The sequence below is a fragment of the Artemia franciscana genome, chromosome 2 (genome assembly GCF_032884065.1).
Source record: "Artemia franciscana chromosome 2, ASM3288406v1, whole genome shotgun sequence".
NCBI lineage: Eukaryota > Metazoa > Arthropoda > Branchiopoda > Anostraca > Artemiidae > Artemia > Artemia franciscana.
The window spans coordinates 22,339,922-22,362,223 of NC_088864.1; the positions used below are offsets into that span (position 1 = coordinate 22,339,922).

Consider the following 22,302-nt stretch of genomic DNA (forward strand, 5'->3'; position numbering starts at 1 on the left):
AGTGGCAACCTTGAGCTTTATCTACAGTCGTTGTTGGATATACTTCCTTACTTTGCTTCTTCCGGACACAATTTTTATACGAAGTCTACATGAATGTTCGTGCAGTGCATGTTTCAGTTGAGGAAAGACAACCCAGAGCAGTACAGAACGTTACAGGAGTACCTGTTCATCCGAAGAACTGACAACTACTGGGCGGCACTTTCTCCTGATTTGGTGAACGAATTGACGTTAATGAGAAGTATGAAAACGAGTGGCGGTCTCACGAGAGGTAGAGGCATGACTGAATTGCAGCGGACAATTTGGACGTCTACTATGCCTACATTGGTTCTCGCTAACGAACGCATGCAGAACCTGACTGGCCTCGCGGAGTTGACTGTTGAAAATCACGCAGAAGCGATATCTTCGAGGAGAGCTAGAGATCTAGAGGACATCGAAAAGATAGTTCGATATATTAAGCCCCTAGAACCCCTTAGGCAGGATTCAGAGCTGTTGAGCGTGGTTACTGGTGTCCGCGCTTCATCATCTGTAAACGCAGACGATGCCAAATCTGTGAGAGAAAACATTCTAAAGGATATGGAAGCGAAAGACATTGACAAATATGTTTTCAGGAGAAAGGAGAAAGCTGTAACTATGGCTGAGAAGTCATCCGTGGTGATAGATAGCGAGAGGGTGATTGTCGACCCAGCTCTAATCTTCTAATGTCTTGCCGCAGTGGCTAGCACCAGTGGTTCTGACTTGAACGAGGTTCTGTCGTTTGAGCTCTGTAGTTTTCCACCATCGCTCTTTAGTTCATTCGAGGTGATTAGGACAGCCGACAAAGCCTCTCTAACAAATACACTGATGAAAATTGAGGGGCTCGATGGTCCAGAGGCGTTGCCAACCTCCCAGAGAGTCTTGGACGGTGGCTGGCTAGTCCACAAAATCCCGTGGATTGCCGGATCCACATACTCTGAGGTGGCAGGATCTTACGTAGATTATGTCACAAGACATTTCGACCAGGCAGTGATAGTTTTCGACTAAACACAAACGACGAAAAACTGCACACAACTGAAGAGAACCAAAGGCTTGTCGTGTCCAACGATTCAATTCTCTCCTAACATGAAGATGGTCAAAAGTAAGGAAGAATTTCTGAGAAATCACAAAAACAAACAACGCTTCATCAACCTACTTGCTGAGAGGCTGGCGAACTCAGGATGCGAAGTTCTACACGCTCAGGATGAGGCCGGATGTCTTAGTTGTACAAACTGCAGTCAGTTGCGCTGAAACCTCGTCGACCACTTTGATTGGGAATGATACCGACCTATTAGTCCTTCTGCTGTACCACACCAAGCTTGATGCATGTGATATCTTTATGCAGACAGACACACATGGATGAGTCACACATTTGCCACGCAATGTCTGGCTGCAATACAACATCTAGACTTCACGGCGTAGGGAAACCAGCAGTGGTTTCCTTGTCTCTTAAAGATGGGATTTTTAACGATGCTTGCAAGACCTTCATGACACCAGGATCCAACCATCAGGAGATCGCAGAAGCTGGAGAGAAAGCTTTGCTCCGCATCTACAAAGGGAAAAGCAATGAAAAGACCCTGAAGGATGTTCGGGTGCGAGCATTTACAATGCGGGTTGCAAGTGCAATTGCTTTCGTTCAGGCAGAGCGGCTTCCGCCAACTTTGGCTGCCTCAAAAGTACCACTTTTACAGGTGCTATTTGCAAATAATGAAGTGGCAAGACACGTCCGATTTGCTAAAGCCCGAAGAGTGGGGTTGGCGCCTCTCTTCGTCACGGAATATGTATCTTCCAATAATGACGGATGCTTCACCAGCACCGGAGAACCTGTTGAAGATGGTGCGGTGCCAGTGCACCAGCAGGTGCGAGTCGCCCAGATGCAGCTGCCGTCGGAACGGTTTGCCCTGCAACTTTGCCTGCGGGAGCGTAAAGGGGCGTTATGTGCTAACGCTGCAGCAAGACAGGATGAGGATGATAAGGAAGACGAGCAGAAGGAAGAATTAGCTTTAGGTTGTGCTTTAAAATCAACATGTTCTTGTGATTAATTTAGTTCTAAACGTTTCTTTGTGTAACTGATTGATCTGAAGTTTTGATCTCGATTAAAGCAGTGGTTTTTCAAGATGTTATACTTAGCAATCCCTCATATTAAAGGCCCTTTAGAGGTGAAAATGACGTAAATAGTTAAAAAAAAACCTGCTTTTTGACCTCATATCTGGCAATAAGATACTTTAGGGGGGTTTCGGTAGTTGTGCAAGGGTGATTCGGGTTTTTTTTTGTGTGATTAAGCTGATTTTTCTGAACATTTTGGTGTAAAAAAAAATTCTGTTGCAATTTCCCCGAGGTCAAACCGTATTTTTCCTCCACTACACTACTACTTTTAGTTTGAGGTTCTCCAAATCCATGTTTTAATCTAACAGGGTAGCACTAATCACTTACCAACTGGCTGAACAATCAAATTAACCTTTCGTGTTTTAGTTGTCTCGCCAATATGAGCCCAGCAAACATAAGAACCAGAGTGAGCATTAGAAATCTTTGGAATTGTTAGAAAGAGCAGTTGCCCATCACTACTCTGAATTCTTTTGATTTGAATGTCCCTGAAACAAATAAAAGGAATTGAAGCAAATTGATGCGATCACGACAGATACGTACACAGAGGGGCTCAGGACCCGCCCCACTCATTATCCTAAGTCTCCCAGAATTTCTGGGCACTTTTCATTCAAGCTATCAAGTAAAATTTGTTGTTTTTATTATCCTTCGCCCAAAACTACATTCATGCGTTCGTGCTTGGATTACGTTATCGATTTTTCACAGGACTATGGTTTAACTCTCTCTAACAAGGCTGTCGATACGATCTCCACGGGAGTAAAAAAAACGAGCTATAAAGTGTAACCTTACTTGCACTATTTACACTGTGGGATATCATTGGGTCATGTGAGCTACAGGGCTCAAAATTGGACTTGGGAGGGAAAAAAATTCGCATGTTGACCAATGGTCTGCTTAGTGCAAGGTACCGATCTCCTGATTCTTCACCTTCAACCAGCAGTACAATGCATGGTTGGAGGTAAATCAACCGACACTTCTCGTGTTACCCCCGATATCCCCAGGTGGCAGGTACCCACTTAGAGTTGGGTCACACCGGCCGATCTTAGAGTCACACGGTTAATCCCTGTTCAAAACTATATAACCAGCGACACCTGGACACGAGTCACTGTCCACACTGACAAAGGATTTCAAGCCCAGCGCTCTAACCTCTCAGTTACGGGTGACTCAAAAATTACTGATTAACTGTTATATATTTGAAATTTCATCAGTACACCCAGGATTGAACCGGGATGTCCTTGATTGGGAGAACACTCTTACAAGCTTATAATACTAGTATTTGCGAAGATCATTAAAAGATATATCAAGTGGTAGGCTAATCTTTTAGGTAGTGATTTAACTTTGTCACCCAAAAAGTTTTCTTGAAATTTTAAGCATATTTTATTGATTCTATGTTTACTTTCAGTTTCGTTGTGCTTAGTTTAGTTTAACCTAACCTCTTCCAAAGACTGAATTGCTAGGTCTCTAATGCAACTTCTTAGAATGGATAGAAAAAAACGACAATTTTTCGAGTAAACATAGAGTTATTGCAATAATTTTTTAAGCATTTTTTACAAAGCTTCAAGCACTTACCTTTCTCGAAAAACAAAAATTACGTTTTTAGAAAAAAATTTCAATACGTCTTTTAGGATAAGTACTAGTATTTAATCATGTTTTATTCAGATTTAAAATCATACCGGAACAAATTTTCAAAAAAACATTTTTGTACGAAATATCAGAATTCCACAAATAAATTTCAGAACAACTCGATTAAAAAAGCATGATAGCAAAATGTCATTAAACTTTTGAATTTACAAAAGTAATCCTTAAACAACTTCTCTTTTAAAGATACCATACCAAAAATTTACAAAAGATGATAATTGTTGCCCCCTAAGCAGCAATTTAGTTAAAAACGGACCTTAGCCCATAGTAGTCATGAATTCAAAAACACGTTTTGAAAAAACAAAACTGTCAAGTGAGAAACAAATGGCAAGCTTAAAATGAAACTGTGCCATTGGAACTACCACAGCCGAAAACCAACTTGAGGGGAACTATAGTCCTTGATATAAAACAGCTCGTGGTAATGTACAGTGAGTAAGCAGAGACACAGCTCAATAGTAACCAAACTTTAAAAAAAAGGAATTTTGATACCAACAGATATATCAAAAGAATTGGCTTATGTTGCTGATTTCAAATATATATGTTTCACTAAGTTTAGTCTTACCCATCAAAGACTACAGAGCCTAGGAATATTTGTTTGATTTTCAAAAAAAGGGGAAACAAACCCCTAAAAGTCACATAATCTTAATAAAAGTGACATCATCAGATTCAGCGTATCAGAAAACCCTCCTCAAGAGGTTTCAAGCTTTTATCTGCAAAAACGTGGAATTTTGTACTTTTTTGCCAGAAGATAGGTCACAGATGCGTTTTTTCTCCGAGAGTGATCCTATCGAAACTGTGGTTATTCGAAGGGAAATAAAAAGTTCTAGTGTTCTTTTAAGTGAATAGAACGATTGGAAGGCAACTAGGTCCTCTCACAACCCCTTTTTTCTTAAAATCGTCCATCATAGCCCCAAACAGTCCCTGGGAAAGGACTTTAAGTTAAAAAAAAATTGTCCATTGTTTACGTGGAGTATTTGTTATTCGGAAGTAAACATACATCTTTCGGGGGGAGGGGCAATTTTTATGCTCTAGGGATTTTCCAGGCGGAGACTTTTCCATGGGGAGAAGTTTCTGGGGGGGAGTTCGGATAAATTTTACAATGGGGGAATTTGCCAGAATTCCTATACGAAATTCTTCTTATTTCTTGCGTTCTCTATGCCGACTCAATTTTCTGCGTGGAGATATTAAGAGCAATTGTCAGGGGTAGATTTTCATCAAGATTGAATTGCCTAGTGAATATATCCGTTGGGAGGAGGGATTTTTCCATGGAGGTAGAACCAGATTTCCTGGCGTTAAATAGAAAAACGATCAGATATTAATTAAAAAACAAGCTTTTTCAACTGAAAGTAAGGAGCAACCTTAAAACTTTAAACGAACAGCAATTATTACGCATATGAGGAGGGTTGCTCCTCCTCAACACCTCGCTCATTTGTTTGAACAAATGAGCCTCGCTAAAGTTTGAATTTTGTCCCAATTCTTTAAGAGCAACTCCTGAAACACAAGGTTCGTTTAATTAGAACAATAAGAAGTTTTTTTTAAGTGCCAAAAAACATTAGCGTAAAGAGCGTGGTGTTGAGGAGGAACAACCCCCTCACATGCGTAAAAATTTCTATTCGTTTTAAGTTTTAATGTTGCTCCTTACATTAAGTTGAAAAAACTGTTGTTTTTTTTATTTAATTAAGTAACAAGGACAATCACTTTTTTGCATGGGAAGCAGCGATGTGTCTCCTTTTTTTGTCACTGCGGGCTTTCTTTTTTCGTATATAGTGGGGCACTGAAACATCATAGAGAGATTTTTAAGGGCTGATTTTAAAGGAAACTGCTATATCTACGTACATTTTGCAAGTAATGAACTATAATATTAAAAATAATATACATTTTCTTTTACATAAACTGCATATTCAGATACAAAATTATGTAGCTATTCAAAATAGACCTTATTTTCAACACAACACGAATGATATACAAGCTGCTTCGGCGGTTAGAAACGTAGGGGGATTAGCATTACTTGTATTTGTAAACCTTGATTAGCCTTTAAATACTAATTTTGTAGTTATTTTTTGTTGGTGATGTTATGACATACAAAAATATACTGCACGAAATAATAATTGTTTTCTGTAAAGCACAAATTACGTTGTAACCATGAGAAGGTATAGGAGGAGGGTAGGCCTACTCCAATTTGTAGAATTTGATGTTTATTCTAAATTTGAATTAATATTTAAATTTTCTTCGTTTTAAGTTTGAATAAAAATTTATATCTGATCATTCTAGGTTTTAGTAAGGCTCTTTACTTTTCTTCGAAGGTTTTTTTCTGGATACATTTTGTGAACCAGCGGAAAAGGCCCAAAACCTCGTTGGATGCTTTCTAACCATGTCAAAACAAATCACAAAGCCTAATTCCAAACTTGATTCAATAAAGAACTTAACATATTCAAAACAAAAACTGAGTTACTTATGAGGGCCATATTTTGTAAACAAATATTTTGCAAGCAAATATTTTTTTTTTAATTCTTTCTTTAATCACAAGTGGGATCTTGTGTTAAAATATATTTATTTATGCCCCTTTATAAAAAAAGCGAATCACCAAGAGAAAATTGTATTTAACACTATTTAACACTAAACAATTTCTCAATGCACGTAAACAGCAGAGGCAATCGTAGAGTTTGCTGAGAGATCGCATTGTAGCTACCCATTCTAAATCAATCATATTCACTGATAGAAAGCAGATTCCATATATGGATGAGATATCTGTGTTATAGAATCTTAGTGGAAGTCCTAAGGAAAATTCTACAAATCGATAGGACGTTCGTCGTTTTTTTCGAAACTCACAAAGTGACAACAAGTCCCACTTGAGAACCTGTACCAGATTGAGGCACAGACGACAGCCTTAGAATTTGAAAGAAAAGAAGGATAATACAAAAACTGCAGCTTTTCTGAAATTCTGGCTGGATCTTTTAATACAGCATTGAAGATTAAATAAAAGTTGCCAAAAATTAAATTCAAAATATAATAGAAGAGACATTTTTCACTTAATCCAAAATGCTCTTCTGGAACTTTCCCGAATCTCGATAAATTTATCTTTCAGGTCAGTTGGAACTAATCTATCGGATAGAATATCATTAATAGTTTCTGCTGGGTCGTTCACTTTCATCTTCGAAAACCTTTTCAAGATTTAGGAGATGTAATCTCTCAATGTAGTTGTTGATTGTGGTTGTTGTGAACCAGAAAGGAAGAAGGAGTTCAGATACAGCCACAGGAGCCGGAATCTAATTCCATTAATGAGATTACGCGAAAGGGCAGCATAAAGAGGGAGAAGCTGCGAAGCTATGTTTGCGTGGGCCAAAGGCCACGAGTGCGCAGAGGGAGGCGACAAAAAACCAGTGAAGTTAGCTATTTTACTAGTATCTACAGGCTTATAAAATCAAGCGTCATTATACATTTTTTTTTTGCTGGTTTCGGATTAAAGTATACAGATTCTAGTACGATATGCCTCTATTTCGACGCATCACTTAAAACTAAAAATAAAATGGAAGCATAATACCATTACGAGGAAATTTAACTTGACTTATAAAATATTTTTTAAGTAAAATTTTATTATACTTCTTATGATAATGGATCTTGCTTTGATCCATCTTGTAACTTCAAAATAGGTAAAGACATACATTCTTTGATTCTAAAGTATATATTTCTTACTTTTCAGTTAGCTCAGGAGTATTCCAGTAGTGTGTTACTTCTAACGAGGATGGGTTGTTCAATCCAGCAACACGACATGTCAAGTTTAAAGAGTCACCAAGTAATCCTTTAACATTCAGTGCTTCTACTTTAGACGTGAAATACATTGATCGAGTTCCTGGTTGAGGGTTCACCATCAGCGAAAAGTTTGTTATGCCTGAAGCTTCCAAGCCGATCGCTTCGGCTGAAACATGCGAAAAAGTTAATCAACTCAAATATAAGCCAGGTAAACACCAAACAGATTACCTATGCCTCTGGAATTCCATTAAGCTATATACTGTGGATAATTATTTTCAAGTTTTATTTGACCGAGTTAATTCATTTTAAGCGTCAGAACTATCTCCAATGGTGTATAGTTGCGCAACAACCAGTAGAAGACTTTAGGAGTACCGATGGGGGGGTCAACTAACGCCTAGATTATATTGCCTCCTTATATTTTGAAAAATACCTTTTTCGATATTTTTACTGAAAACATAATCGTAAACAAAAATACCCCTCCCCTAGATTTTATCAAACTTTCTAGCAAAATATCCTCCCATCTTCTACATTTTTAAGAATAGTCCTGTTGTCTATGGTTGGGGTTAGGAGGCCTGAAGTCTTAAAAAGTGTATTTTGAGGCCGAATTGTCTAACTGTCAGTAATTCAGGGAGGCAGTGAGTCGGAGATACACCGCATTCTCCTTTTATTTCAAGGAATGTATTTAGATCAAGTTCGCAATATTGTCGTTCCGAAGCTTCAAAAAACCTTGTTATTGTATTATATCTTAAGTGTACCACAAAATTTAACATTAATATGAAGTGGATCCCTTAAAAAGAATTTAAACTATCAAATTCGTTTTGAAATCTTTATTTAGATATCAATTTCCTATACTTTTTATAAGTTTATAGTAATATAATCGAATCAAAAAAAGACCAAAACTATAGGAAGAGGTTTCTTTTGAAATAATAAAATTAAATTGAAAGTCATAAATGTGATAATTCTAAAAATAATGTTTTTATCGAAAATTTGATTAACAGTATGATTTTCATCTTTCTCCAGATGTTGATATTTTACGTAACAAGATGGAAAAAAAACCTGTTCAAAATACATAACTTATTCAGTAAAACGCAAATACATTTACCTCTTAGAGGCTTCAAGGGAGAGGTAGCACACTCTTATTTGTATTATCTCTTATTTGTAAAATCTTTAACACCATTAGGAATTGCTTTTTTGTCGTTGATGACGTTATAAGAATCAAGAAAATCCCTATCTGAAATACAAGAAGTTCTCAGAAAAGGACAAATAACACCATAATCTCTAGTGGGTTTACGAAGGAAGTAGTCTTATGCTTTCTTGTGTGTGTGTGTTTGTTTTTTTTTTTTTTTTTTTTTTTTTTTTTTTACTTGGTTATTCACTGTGTTGTGAGAGCACTACTTTGGTTTTGTCGTGGTTTTTTTTTCCTAGCACCCCGATTTCAGCTTATTCCTAGAAAGTAGTAAGGGTCTGACCTCTGCGGTTTTTACAGAAGGTGTGGACCTTAGGCCGGATTGATGAATATGACTTTGCATTTTGGAAAGCTTCGTAAAACTCTTGTCTGGGGCCAAAAATCTATTCTTTTACCCATTTCTGTTCCGTGATTTCAGCTGAGTTTATCATTGGTTTTTTGCACTTGGGATTGTGGTAGAGAAATGGTATCAGATGTGCCTCTTAAACTTTAAAAGTTCTCTCATTGCTAAAGAAATTAGAGTTTATCCTTTGCTCCTTTCTAAGTGAAGAAGTTAGAAACGTGGCCTACAGCAAAAAAGTCAAATTTTGAACTAAGACAGATAGATTTTTTTTTTCGACGGCAGTCGATAGCTCTTGATAAGCTTATCAAAGTATATTTCATTCATTTTTGGCAGAAAAATTCCTTCATGAGATATACCAGTTTGAAACTTTAAACGGGTTGACAACTTCAGTAGTAAGGTACACACTGAAACCAACAAGAGCTAAGAGCTCATATGGCACTTGTGACGAGGCAAGAAGAGCTAAGAGCCAAGAAATTATATGGTATGAGCTATAGAAAAATTCTATGAATCAATAGATTGATTTAAAAGGAAAATAAGAGGCTTAATGCCGGTCAGGATTTAAAATAAGAGCTCTGAGTCACGATGTCCTTCTAAATATCAAAATTCATTAAGATCGGATCACCCACTCGTATGTTATAAATATCTAATTTTTTCTAATTTTTCCTCACCATTTTGCCCCCCAGATGGTCGAATCTGGGAAAACGACTTTATCAAGTCAATTTTTGCAGCTCCCTGACACGCCTACCAACTTTCATCGTCCTAGCACGTCCAGAAGCACCAAACTCGCCAAATCACTGAACCCCTCCCCCAACTCCCCCAAAGAGAGCGAATCCAGTACAGTTCCGTCAATCACGTATCAAGGACATTTGCTTATTCTATCCACCAAGCTTCATCCCGATTCCTCCACTCCAAGATTTCCCCCTCCAACTCCCCAATGTCAAAAGATCTGGTCGGGATTTGAAATAAGAGCTCTGAGACATGAATTCCTTCTAAATATTAAATTTCATTAAGATCTGATCACCTATTCGTAAGATAAAAATACCCCAATTTTAACGTTTTCCAAGAATTCCGGTTTCCCCTCCAACTCCCCCCAATGTCACAGAATCTGGTCGGGATTTAAAATTAGAGCCTTGAAGCGCAAGATCCTTCTAAATATCAAATTTCATTAAGATCTGGTCACCCTTTTGTAAGTTAAAAATACCTCAATTTTCAAAATTACCCCCCCCCCCCAACTCCAGAAAAGAGAGTAGATCCAGTTCGGTTATGTCAGCCACGTGTCTTCGACAGTTTTTTATTCTTCCCATCCAGTTTCATCCTGATCTCACCGCTTTAAGTATTGTCTACGATTTCCGGTTCCCCCCAACTGCCCCCAGCCCCAATTACTCTGGATCCGGTTGAGATTTAAAATAAGAGATCTGAGACACGAGGTCCTTCTAAATATGAAGTTTCATGAAGATCCGATCACTCATTCGTAAGTTAAAAATACATCATTTTTTCTAATTTTCTGAAATAACTCCCCCCCCAATAGAGCGGTTCCGTTCCAAGAATGTAAATCACATATCTAAGATTTCTGCTTGTTTTTGCCACCAAGTTTCATCCCGATCCCTCCAATCTAAGCGTTTTCCATGATTTTAGGTTCCCCCACCCCAAACGCCCCCCAATGTCACCAGATCCGGTCGGGACTTAAAATAAGAGCTTTGAGAGACGATATCCTTCTAAATATCAAATTTCATTGAGATCCGATCACCCGTTCGTAAGTTAGAAATACCTCATTTTTTCAAATTTTTCAGAATTAACCCCCCCGCCCCTAACTGCCCCAAAGAGAGCAGATCCGTTCCAATTATGTCAATCATGTTTCTAGGACTTGTGCTTATTTTTACCACCAAGTTTCATCCCGATCCCTCCACTCTAAGTGTTTTCCAAGTTTTAGGTTTCCCCCTCCCAACTCCCCCCCCTCCCCAATGTCACCAGATCCGGTCGGGATTTGAAAAAAGAGCTCTAAGACACGATATCCTTCTAAATATCAAATTTCATTGAGATCCGATCACCTGTTCGTAAGCTAAAAATACCTCATTTTTTCTATTTATTTCAGAATTACCCCCCCCCCCCCCAACTACCCCAAAGAGAGCGGATCAGTTCCGATTAGGTCAATCATGTATCTAGGACTTGTGCTTATTTTTCCCACCAAGTTTCATCCCGATCCCTCCACTCTAAGTGTTTTCCAAGTTTTAGGTTTCCCCCTCCCAACTCCCCCCCAATGTCACCAGATCTGTTCAGGATTTAAAATAACAGTTCTGATACACGATATCCTTCCAAACATCAACTTTCATTAAGATCTGATCAACCGTTCGTAATATAAAAATACTTCGATTTTTCTATTTTTTTTTCGAATTAATGGGCCCCCCACTCCCCGCAGATGGTCAAATCGGGAAAAAGACTATTTCTAATTTAATCTGGTCTGGTCCCTGATATGCCTGCCAAATTTCATCGTCCTAGCTTATCTGGAAGTGCCTAAAGTAGCAAAACCGGGACCGACAGACCGACAGAATTTGCGATTGCTACATGTCACTTGGTTAATACCAAATGCCATAAAAATAGGCCGATAAATTATTATTATTATACCAATTGTGAGACATATAGGGGATTTTTAAGCAACAGTCGGCTGTTAGCTCATAATCATCTTCGGCAATGAGGGGTGAGCAACTTTTGCTGGTTGGTGTACCTATTATTTGTTTCTGATGTATTTGATGATAAGACCAATTTGGTCCAGTGGTAAAACATGTAGGGGATTTGTAAGTAATAATCGTCTATTAGGCTACAATCATCTTCAGCGATGAGGGGTTTGCAACTTTTACTAGTTGCAATTAGAGGTTTGCAACTTTTGCGAGTTGGTGTACCTAGTATTGTGTTGCGAGAGCAACACTTTGGTTTTGTCCCGGATTTGTTTTTTTCCTATGCCGCCGATATCAGTTTATTCCTGGAACTGGTAAGGGTCTAACCTGTGCGGGTTTTATGGAAAGTGTGGACCTCAGGCCAGATTGATGAATATAACATTACATTTTGGAAAGCTCCATAGAACTCTTGCCCGGGGCCCAAAAGGATGGTTTTTGCTTGTCCACGAGCCAGAGCCTATGGTGTGCGAAGTGAATAGCCTATGTCAGAAGGAGTATCTTAAGTTGTGCAGCCAAGCTTTCGTTTCATCAAACCATGTTTCTGCTTTCGAGTGGAAAGCTCTGTTCTAGCAGGCAAGCAGGCAGGCACCATTTTCAAATTGAATGATGGACTAAAATCTATAAGTGTTAAATATATGCGGCAGTTACCCGGCCCCACAGCCAATATATCTTCTTTGAGTGATAAATACAAAAATTTACAGAAGCGAAAATGTGGCATTTTCCCACGTGTCCGAAAGTGCCGCCTTCTATTGTTTAGATCCATTTCTGTTCGTGATTTCAGCTGAGTTTATCATTCGGTTTTTCGGACTTGGGATTGCGATAGAGAAATCGTATCAGATGTGCCTAATAAACCTTAAAAGTCCCCTCATTACTAAAGAAATTGGAGCTATTTCTTTGCTCCTTTCTAAGCGATGACGTTAGAAAGTTGGCCTACGGCAATACGACATTTCGACGGCAATCGATAGCTCTTGATGAGCTGATCATAGTATATGACATCCATTTTTTGGTACAAAAACTCCTTCATGAGGTATAGCAGTTTGAAAGTTTCAAGGGGTTGACAACTTCAGTAGTAAGGTACACACTGAAACGAAATCTAGGCTGATAAAAATTGTGAGACATATAGAGGACTTGGAAGTAACAGTCGGCTGTTAGGTAATAATCACCTTCGACAATGAGGGGTTAGCAACTTTTTCTAGTTCGTGTATCTATTATTTATTTCCAATGTATTTGATGGTAAAACCAATTTGGTTCCAGTGGTAAGACATGTAGGAGACTTGTAAATAATAATCTGCTACTAGGCTACAGTAAACTTCAGCGATGAGGGGTTTGCAACTATGCTAGTTGGTGTACCCATTTATTTTTTTCCGGTTAACTTGATGCCTATTACGGGAGAGGGACTTATAAGTAAAAATCGATTCACTTTGGGCGAGAAACGGCTTTTAGCTCATAATCATCTACGGAAATAAGGGGTTTGCCACTTTTGCTAGTTGGTGTACCTGTTATTTGTTTCCGGTGTATTTGATGGTTAAACCCATTTGGTTCCAGTGGTAAGACATGTGGGAGACTTGTAAGTAATAATCGGCTGTCGGGCTACAATCATCTTCAGCAATGAGGGGCTTGCAACTTTTGCTAGTTAGTGTACCCATTTATTTGTTTCCAGCGAACGATGTCTATCACGGGAGAGGGACTTCTAAGTAAGAATTTGTTCAGTTTGGGCTAAAAATTTGTGTAAATTGGTGCACATTGTATTCGATCTATTTAAATCTGACAGAATTAAGTGTTTACGCAACGGGTACAAACGATAACGTAAAACAATGAGGTAGTTTCGTAATAATTAGTGTCTCCTATGGTATTTTAACCCTGAAAAGTTACGGATAGCTTTATAATACCAACTAGATTATATAAGATATTGTTCCATGTTTTTGATCCGTCACGATGTCTACGATTGAAAAGGACAAAGTTCAACTGGCTGCAAAGTCAATTTAGTCCCTTCTTTCGATATTATTTTGTAGTTGTTATTTTTTCAACGCTGAGGAATAGCCTTTGGTCATATGATAACTGATTGCGTTCTTGTTTGAACATTAAATAAAAAAACAAGTTTTTTAAATGAAAGTAAGGAGCAACATTAAAACTTAAAACGAACATAAATTACCCCGTATATGAAAGGGGCTTTTCCTCCTCAACGCCCCGCTCTTTACACGCTAAAGTTTGACTCTTTCTCTTAACTCTATTTTTAAAACAATAGTTGCTCCTTAAAATATTGCTCCTTACTTCATTTAAAAAACTTGTTTCTTTACTTAATTTTTGGACGTTTTTGAATTATTGCATGTTTTGATCTTGGCTCTCCGCACAAAAATAATAAACGAAATTTGCATATTAATTAATTGTAATTAATCGGAAGATTTTGAGAAAAAAGGAGCAAGGGAGGAGGCCTAGTTGCCCTCCAATTTTTTGATTACTTAAAAAAGCACCTAGAGCTTTTAATTTTTTACTAACGTTTTCATTGGTAAAAAATATACGTAACTTACGAATTAAATTACGTAACGAACTTCTATATTCGTATCTTTTCATTGCGTATATGAGGGGCTCAACCCTCGTCGATACCACGCTCTTTACACTAAAGCTTAAATTTTGTCCCAATTCCTTAAGAATGACCTCTCAATCACAACGGAGGTAGAATAAATAGTTGAAATTACTAAAAATACTTTAGCGTAAAGAGTGAGGTATAACGAGGAGGTAAACCCCTCATATGCGTAATAATTTTTGTTCGTTTTAAGTTTTTATGCTACTCCTTACTTTCAGTAGGAAAAACCTTTCATACTTATTTTTTCATTGTTTTTCAAATAATGCTAGAAAATCCTGCGCCCCCTTCATTGAAATTCTCTTCCCCCATGAGAAGTTTCTCCATGGAAATATCCTCCAACGAACCCCCCTCAACTCTCCACCCTAAACCAAAAAATCCCCCTGGAAATGTCGGTACACTTCCCAGTAACCCTTAATATATGTAAACACAGGTCAAAGTTAGTAACTTGCAGTCCCTCCCATGGGGACTGCGGGAGAGTAAGTCGTCCCTAAACACATAGTTATTAGGTTTTTCGACTATGGTGAATAAAATGGCCATCTCAGAATTTTGATCAGGTGAATTTTGGGAAAAAGAGCGTGGGAGGGGGCCTAGGTGCCCTCCAATTTTTAGGTCACTTAAAAAGGGCACTAGAACTTTTAATTTCCATTAGAATAAGCCCTCTCGCGACATTCTAGGACCACTCAGTCGATACGATGACCCCTGGGGGAAAAAACAAAGACAAAATAAATAAATAAATAAACACGTATCCGTGATCTGCCTTTTGGCAAAAAATGCGACATTCCACATTTTTGTAGATGGGAGCTTGAAACTTCTAAATTAGGTTCTCTGATACGCTGAATCTGATAGTGTGATTTTTGTTAAGATTGTATGACTTTTAGGGGGTGTTTCCCCCTATTTTTTATATAAGGCAAATTTTCTCAGGCTCGTAACTTTTGATGGGTATAACTGATCTTGATGAAACTTATACATTTAAAATCAGCATTAAAATGCAATTCTTCTGATGTAACTATTGATGTCAAAATTCCTGTTCGTGTTCATGTTCGTTACAATGAACTGTTTCATACCGTTTAAAAACTTCGATAGGCTGACAACTTCATCATTTAACCGATAGTGAAGAAACAAGCACAAACGAGAATGTAAAACAATGAGGTAGTTTTGTAATAATTAATAGAATGTCATCTATGATATTTTTATCCTGAAAAGTTAGGGATAACTTTATAATACCAACTAGATTATATAAGATAATGTTCCGAGTTTTCATCCGTCAAGATATCTACGATTGAAAAGGATAAAGTTCAACTGGCTACAAAGTATATTTATTCCCTTCTTTCGATACTATTCTGTTGTTTTTTCAACGCTGAGGAATACCCTTTGATCATGTGATTACTGATCGACAGCGAAGAAACAAAACCAAAGTGTTGCTCTCGCAACACTTTAGTCGGCAAAGCCGCACAAAGGTGGCCGCAACACTTCACGTTGCCCGGGCAACGTAGGTCTAGTTTATTTTAATATCCTTACAGAAGAACTTCAGCGTTTAATCGAAGCGAGGAAACAAAACCAAAGTGTTGCTCTCGCAACACTTTACTCGACGAAGCCGAACATAGGTTGCCGCAACACCTCACGTTGCCCATGTACCGTAGATCTAAGTTTGTTTCTGTTTTTTATGCGTTCCATTCCTTTTTTCTGAGTAAATCGTGTTTGTTTTATTTTTGAAATATTACATGAGTTATTCTGCCCATTTAGATTGAAAGCTGCATAAGCTTCGTTGCCATTATTTGACACGACATGACTCAATGATATCTAAAAAGAAAGTGAAAGAAAGAAAGCGACTGAGTGATATTAAAGAAAAATATTTAAAATATTGAAGAACGTTATTTACGATATTAAAGAACGATATCATCGATAGTGTTGGCAATGGTATTTGGGACACAATTTTGAATAGAACAAAGATTGTGAAGTGTTTTTTTTTATATATGGGCCAATGAGACGAGTGACATAACTTCAATTGAAAAAGTTGTTCATTTCATATTCTTCTATGATGATCATCAAATAGGAGAAAGATTTTAATGCTTCAACACTGAAAATGACTTGACTGATCTAAGTCTTGCAAAGCAGATTATTGGATTGTGCTTAGAGTTCAGATTAGACATGAAAAAGTTAGCCGGAATAGGGTTTGATGAAACCAGTAATATGTCCAATTTGTACAAGGGAGCTCAAGCAGTGATATGGAAGCAGTATCAACTTGAAATTTACATGTTTTTTACTTCACATTGTTTAAGCCAAGTGTAGGCATCCAGGCTGAATTTAATTCAAATAATACTCGGATACTTGTAAAAAATCATTGTTTTTTTCCTTCATCCAAACGGACTGACTCCTTAGCGTTTGCACTGCCATTCTTTTTGTCACATACAAAAAAGCAAAAGCTCCTTTGCTTTTGCAATACACAGAGGAAATGCATGATAGTGATAGGATCACCCTTCTGGAGCTTTTTCCTTTTACTAGAGTTTTGTTGACAACCAGCCTGATTCAGCTCTAACAGCGAATGCCAACTCCTTAGTAACAGCCAAATTAAGTTTAGCTTCATTTTCTCTCTCATTCTTGTTGAAAAAATAAGTTCAATTCTGCTTTCAACATACATTTCTCTGCAGAAGGAAAACTTAGATATCAATCTATGGAAGTCTGCATTAAAAGAACAAGTAAAAGCAGATTTTAATTCTATTTACTGACAAGCACTCAAAACATCTAAAAATGTTGGGATACTTGCCGCAATACCAATACACAATCTTAGGTGATTCCCTTCTTCGGATGCTTTTCTTTTTTAGAAGGACTTTGTCTTTTCCCATATCTCAAGCAGCTAAGTGAAGAATTCAAAACAAGATTTCTTAACTATCAAGCTAAAGCATTTCAAACCCAACTACTGCTTACTCGTTTTATTGTTGATGCTGTGTTAGTCCATGTGTTGACAAAGCAGCAAAACTATGAATAATTCTCTTCCTCAGAGACTAGGCTTATTGCTGAGCTGACTGTCTGGCAAATCAAATGGAAGCCTTTAGGCAAGTCTCATAGTCCTCATAAAGTTTATAAGACTCTAAACATGTCCAACAATCGCTTTTTTCAAATGTATATTCACTCTTGATTGTATCCTACCCTACCGAGTATTTATTTAGCATGATGAAGCGACTTAAAACATACCTCCAAAATCAGACAGGAAAGAGCAAGTTGAATAGTTTCACAAACATGTATATCAATTACGACATGAAGGTGGATATTAAAGATGTTTTAGGCGACTCTGAGAGTAAATCAATACAGATTAAAATACAAGAAGTATCTATAGTGATTATGTTGTTTCGTAAATGATTCAACAATTAGAAAGTTTAATGCTCATCAATTTCATTAGCAGATTATTTCATATTTTTGAGCTAGCAAATCTAGGGGAAAACATAGGAATTGACAGATGATTTGCCCCAAACCACACACTAGACTCGCGGCCAAAGGCAGAGAATCTGAAGGCCTGTACCTGCACTATGCAGGCCATTGGTCTGCATGCAAAAGAAGGCTATTTTTAGTAGGACAGCAATAAATAAGCTAAAAAAATACAATGACAGCAATATACTCAGTTGCTGGAAAGCTTCTTGACTTCTGGTAGCTTTTTAACTGGTAGACCCTCCTCTGAACAGAAATCCTAAATACACCACTGAAGGAAGAGATGGAAGTTTACTGTAGCTGAACAGTAAATACACTACTAAACCCTCTTTCCAAAAATGATATTTTTTCAACGTTAATGATTTTTCTGGGGGGAGGGGGTTACAAATCTTATTTGCAGGTTTTATTTTCAACGAGATCTTGGAGATTCTGAAAACAACTTTAGAACAATCATAAATACATAGCTAGCTCCAAAGCCAATTTAAATTTTGGCCAAATTCCTTCTTATGCCATGATAATCTTTGCCAATGAGAGGTTGGCGTCTTTCCCAAGCTAATGTACCTATTATTTCCTTCTGATGCAATTGATGATGCAAAAAACTCAGTTTTTTATCCACTATAGAGAGGACTGTCCAAGTGAGAACAGGATGATAGAAGACAGTCATCATCAAGATGAGGTAGGCTATTGGAAAATTATGCAAATCATTTCACCTTTTTTGGTGTCCTGAATATTTTATTCATAGGCAAAGAAAGACAACCAAACAGAGGGATTAAGATACCTATGCCAAATCATCTACATTGATTTGTTTCTGGTACATTTAAGGGTACATTGCATACATCAAAGGTAGCCCAATAGTGCCCTCATAAGTTAAAAGGCCATAACTCAATTTTTTTTTTTTTTTTTTAGTCTTTTCTTTTTTAGATTATGAATCTATGTTAAAAAGTGCACCTCTCTTTTAAAATACAATGCCCAATTTTCATAAATAAGCAAGTAACAGCATAATTTGCATAGACCCTACCTATATTTAGAGACCATTCTTGATTCAAGAAAGCCCTAGGTATCAATTATTTAGTTAAAGCACCTAAATCAAATGGTGTTTCGTACTTAGGGCCTTTAATAATCAAGTAAAGAAAAGCTGTTGGGAGTAAGGGCCTTTTCACTTTGACACAAAACCACGATACCAATATTGAAGGAAGACAAAAAAAACAGATATGACAAAGGTAGGGGACAAAAAGAATTCGAATTAAGAAAAGTATAACATTTCAAGAAAAAACCCTAGTAAGAGCTAGGAAGGTCAGAGGAAACCACCCTCCATGTGCATCTAACAATGGAAAATGCAGATGTAAATACAGTTTAACCTTTTCAGGAGATTGGTACAAGCAAATGAATACTAAATTTTGGGGGAAAGATTTGACTAGTAGGAGGCATTTCATTATGTTATGTGTTGTAAAGCTACCAATTAAAAAAAAACGAGGAGTTTCATAAAGAAGGAACAACTCGTTGAGATATTGTTTTAATGACAGAGAAGGAGACAGAATTACAGTAAGTAGATTTTTTTCTAACAATTTTTGGATTTTATAAGACAAACAATTCAGTCATTTTATGACACCTTAGCAGCTTTCAACAAAGACTCAATGAAAGGAATGACATCTAATGCGTCTGAAAAAGGAGGAAAACATAAAAAAAAACCTACTGCTACTACTACTATTAATAACAACTCACCACAGCACCAAGCCGCCCGAGGCCAAAACAGTTACGCACGCTCCTCCTCCATCCCAATCTATTCAAAGACTCCCTCTTTACACTTTCACGGAAAATTCTCATTTCCTTTAAAACTTTCTTTATGACATCCTCCCACCCCAGACAAGGGCGACCAAATCAACAGAACAAAAACAAAATCAACAGAAATATGATTATTTATCATACAGAAATCTACAACACCAGTGTCGCATATTAAGAAGAGAACATGCTCCAAAAGGAGGTATCTTCCTAATGACAACTCAAGTCAAAAGAAGCACAAAGATCTTTAAAGTCCCATTAAAATTTTAATTGATCTTATGATTTGTAGAGAAAAGTAGTAAATTAAACGAATATATCATTTACCAAGCTAGGCCATGCAGACAGTGATATAGCCTATTTTTCAAACGTAAGGAGCATAATCAAAAGATGTTTGATTATGAAGAAGCTCAAACATAATCCAAAATAATTCCTACAAAACAGATATAATTCTTACAAAATACAAAAATACTTCAACAATTCTAAAATAGTTCTTACAGAAAGAAAAATAGTTGGTGAATAACATGAAATACTTACTACAAAACACAAAAATTCTAAAAACACCCCAAATACTTCTTATAGGATACAAGAAGTTTAAACATAATCCAAAATAATTCCAACAAAAAAAGTAGTCTTACAAAATACAAAAATACTTTTTTAACTCTTAATAGTTCTAGCACAATAAAAAATAATTGCTGCACAGCACAAAATAGTTGCTACACAACAAAAAATTCTAACATCATCCTAAACATTTCTTATAGAATACAAAAAGTTCACACATAATTCAAAATAATTCCAACAAAACAAATAATTCTTACAAAACACAAATGCACTTTGCAGAACTCTGAAATAGTTCTAACAGAATGATAGATAGTTGATACAGAACAAAAAATACTTGCTAAAAAACACAAAAATTTTAAATCCCAGTTACTTCCATTACAATAAAAAAAAAGTTCAAACACAATCCAAAATCATTCCTACAAAGGAGAAATAAATCTTACAAAATGCAGCAACGCTTTGGACAATTCTAAAATAATTCTAACAGAATGAAAAATAGTTGGTGCAGAAAACAAAATACTTGCTACAGAAACACAACAATTTTAACAACATCCCAAATACTTCTTATAAGAAGTATTTTGTATTCTACAAGAAGTATTTGGAATGTTTGTAGAATTCGTGTGTTTTGCAGCAAGTATTTGGTGTTCAGCACAAAATATTTTCCTTTCTGTTAAAACTATTTTAGAATTGTTCAGTGTCTTTGTATTTTGTAACTGTGCAAAATATTTTTGTAATTGTGCAGAGCGTTTTTTATTTTGTAATGATTATTTCTGTTTGTAAGTATTTTTTTGTATGAATCATTTTGGATAATGTTTTAACTTTTTATGCTCTCTTTTTACACAAAAATTTTAAATCCCAGTTACTTCCATTACAATAAAAAAAAAAGTTCAAACACAATCCAAAATCATTCCTACAAAGGAGAAATAAATCTTACAAAATGCAGCAACGCTTTGGACAATTCTAAAATAATTCTAACAGAATGAAAAATAGTTGGTGCAGAAAACAAAATACTTGCTACAGAAACACAACAATTTTAACAACATCCCAAATACTTCTTATAAGAAGTATTTTGTATTCTACAAGAAGTATTTGGAATGTTTGTAGAATTCGTGTGTTTTGCAGCAAGTATTTGGTGTTCAGCACAAAATATTTTCCTTTCTGTTAAAACTATTTTACAATTGTTCAGTGTCTTTGTATTTTGTAACTGTGCAAAATATTTTTGTAATTGTGCAGAGTGTTTTTTATATAGTAATGATTATTTCTGTTTGTAAGTATTTTTTTGTATGAATCATTTTGGATAATGTTTTAACTTTTTATGCTCTATAAGAAGTATTTGGTATGTTGTTAGAATTTGTATGTTTTCAGCAAGCACTTATTGTTCTCCACCAACTATTTTTCATTCTCTTAGAATTGTGCAAAGTATATTTGTATTTTCTAAGAATTATTTCTGTTTTCTAGGAATAATTTTGGATTATGTTTGAACTTTTTGCATTCTATATGAAGTATTTGGGCTGTTGTAGGAAGTTTGTGTTTTCTAGCAAGTATTTTATGCTCTGCACCAATTATTTTTCATTCTGTTAGAACTATTTTAAAACTATGCAAAATATTTTTGTAGTTTGTGAGAATTATTTCTATTTTTTAGGAATTATTTCGAATTATGTTTGAACTTTTTAATTTCTATAAGAAGTTTTTGGGTTGTTGTTAGAATTTTAGTGCTTTGTAGCAAGTGTATTGTGTGCTGCACCAACTATTTTTCATTTTGTTAGAAAACTATTTTAGAATTGTGCAAAGTATTTTTGTATTTTGTAAAAATATTTTTTTGTTTTGTAAGAATTATTTTGGATTGTGTTTGAACTTTTTATATTCTATAAGAAGTAAAAGGGATTTTGTTAGAATTTTTCTGCTTTTTTTTGCAAATATTTTGTGTTCTGTACCAACTAGTTTTCATTCTGTAATTATGTCTGTTTTTTGTCTGTTTGAAAATTATGTCTGTTTTGTAGGAATTAGTTTGGATGATGTTTGAACTTTTTGTATTCTATAAAAAGCATTTGGGATTTTGTTAGAATTTTTGTGTTTTATAGCAAGTATTTTGTGTTCTCCATGAACAATTTTTCATTCTGTTAGAACTATTTTAGGATTCTAAAAAGTATTTTTGTATTTTGTGAGAATTATTTCTATTTTGTAGGAATTATTTTGGATTTTATTTGAACTTTTTGTATTCTATAAGAAGTATTTGGGATGTTGTTAGAATTTTTGGGTT

General features: G+C 36.1%; 3 protein-coding genes across 3 annotated transcripts in view; 1 reads left to right on the forward strand and 2 right to left on the reverse strand.

The window, feature by feature from the left end:
- LOC136038830 (procathepsin L-like) overlaps positions 1 to 22,302 on the reverse strand; it is a 216,970-nt gene that overhangs the window by 154,095 nt on the left and 40,573 nt on the right. The gene's annotated exons all lie outside the window — the stretch shown is intronic.
- The window catches only part of LOC136038824 (low-density lipoprotein receptor class A domain-containing protein 3-like), a 58,015-nt gene that overhangs the window by 30,469 nt on the left and 5,244 nt on the right, over positions 1 to 22,302 (reverse strand). The window contains exons 2-3 of the mRNA XM_065722230.1: positions 7,444 to 7,666; positions 2,446 to 2,603 (exon numbers count right to left, since the gene is read on the reverse strand). Coding sequence (XP_065578302.1) covers positions 2,446 to 2,603; positions 7,444 to 7,666 — 381 coding nt within the window. The remainder of the gene's footprint in view (positions 1 to 2,445; positions 2,604 to 7,443; positions 7,667 to 22,302) is intronic.
- LOC136038847 (torsin-1A-like) overlaps positions 18,331 to 22,302 on the forward strand; it is a 46,823-nt gene continuing 42,851 nt past the window's right edge. The window contains exon 1 of the mRNA XM_065722290.1: positions 18,331 to 18,384. Within this exon, the coding sequence (XP_065578362.1) occupies positions 18,355 to 18,384 (30 nt within the window). The 5' untranslated portion in view covers positions 18,331 to 18,354. The remainder of the gene's footprint in view (positions 18,385 to 22,302) is intronic.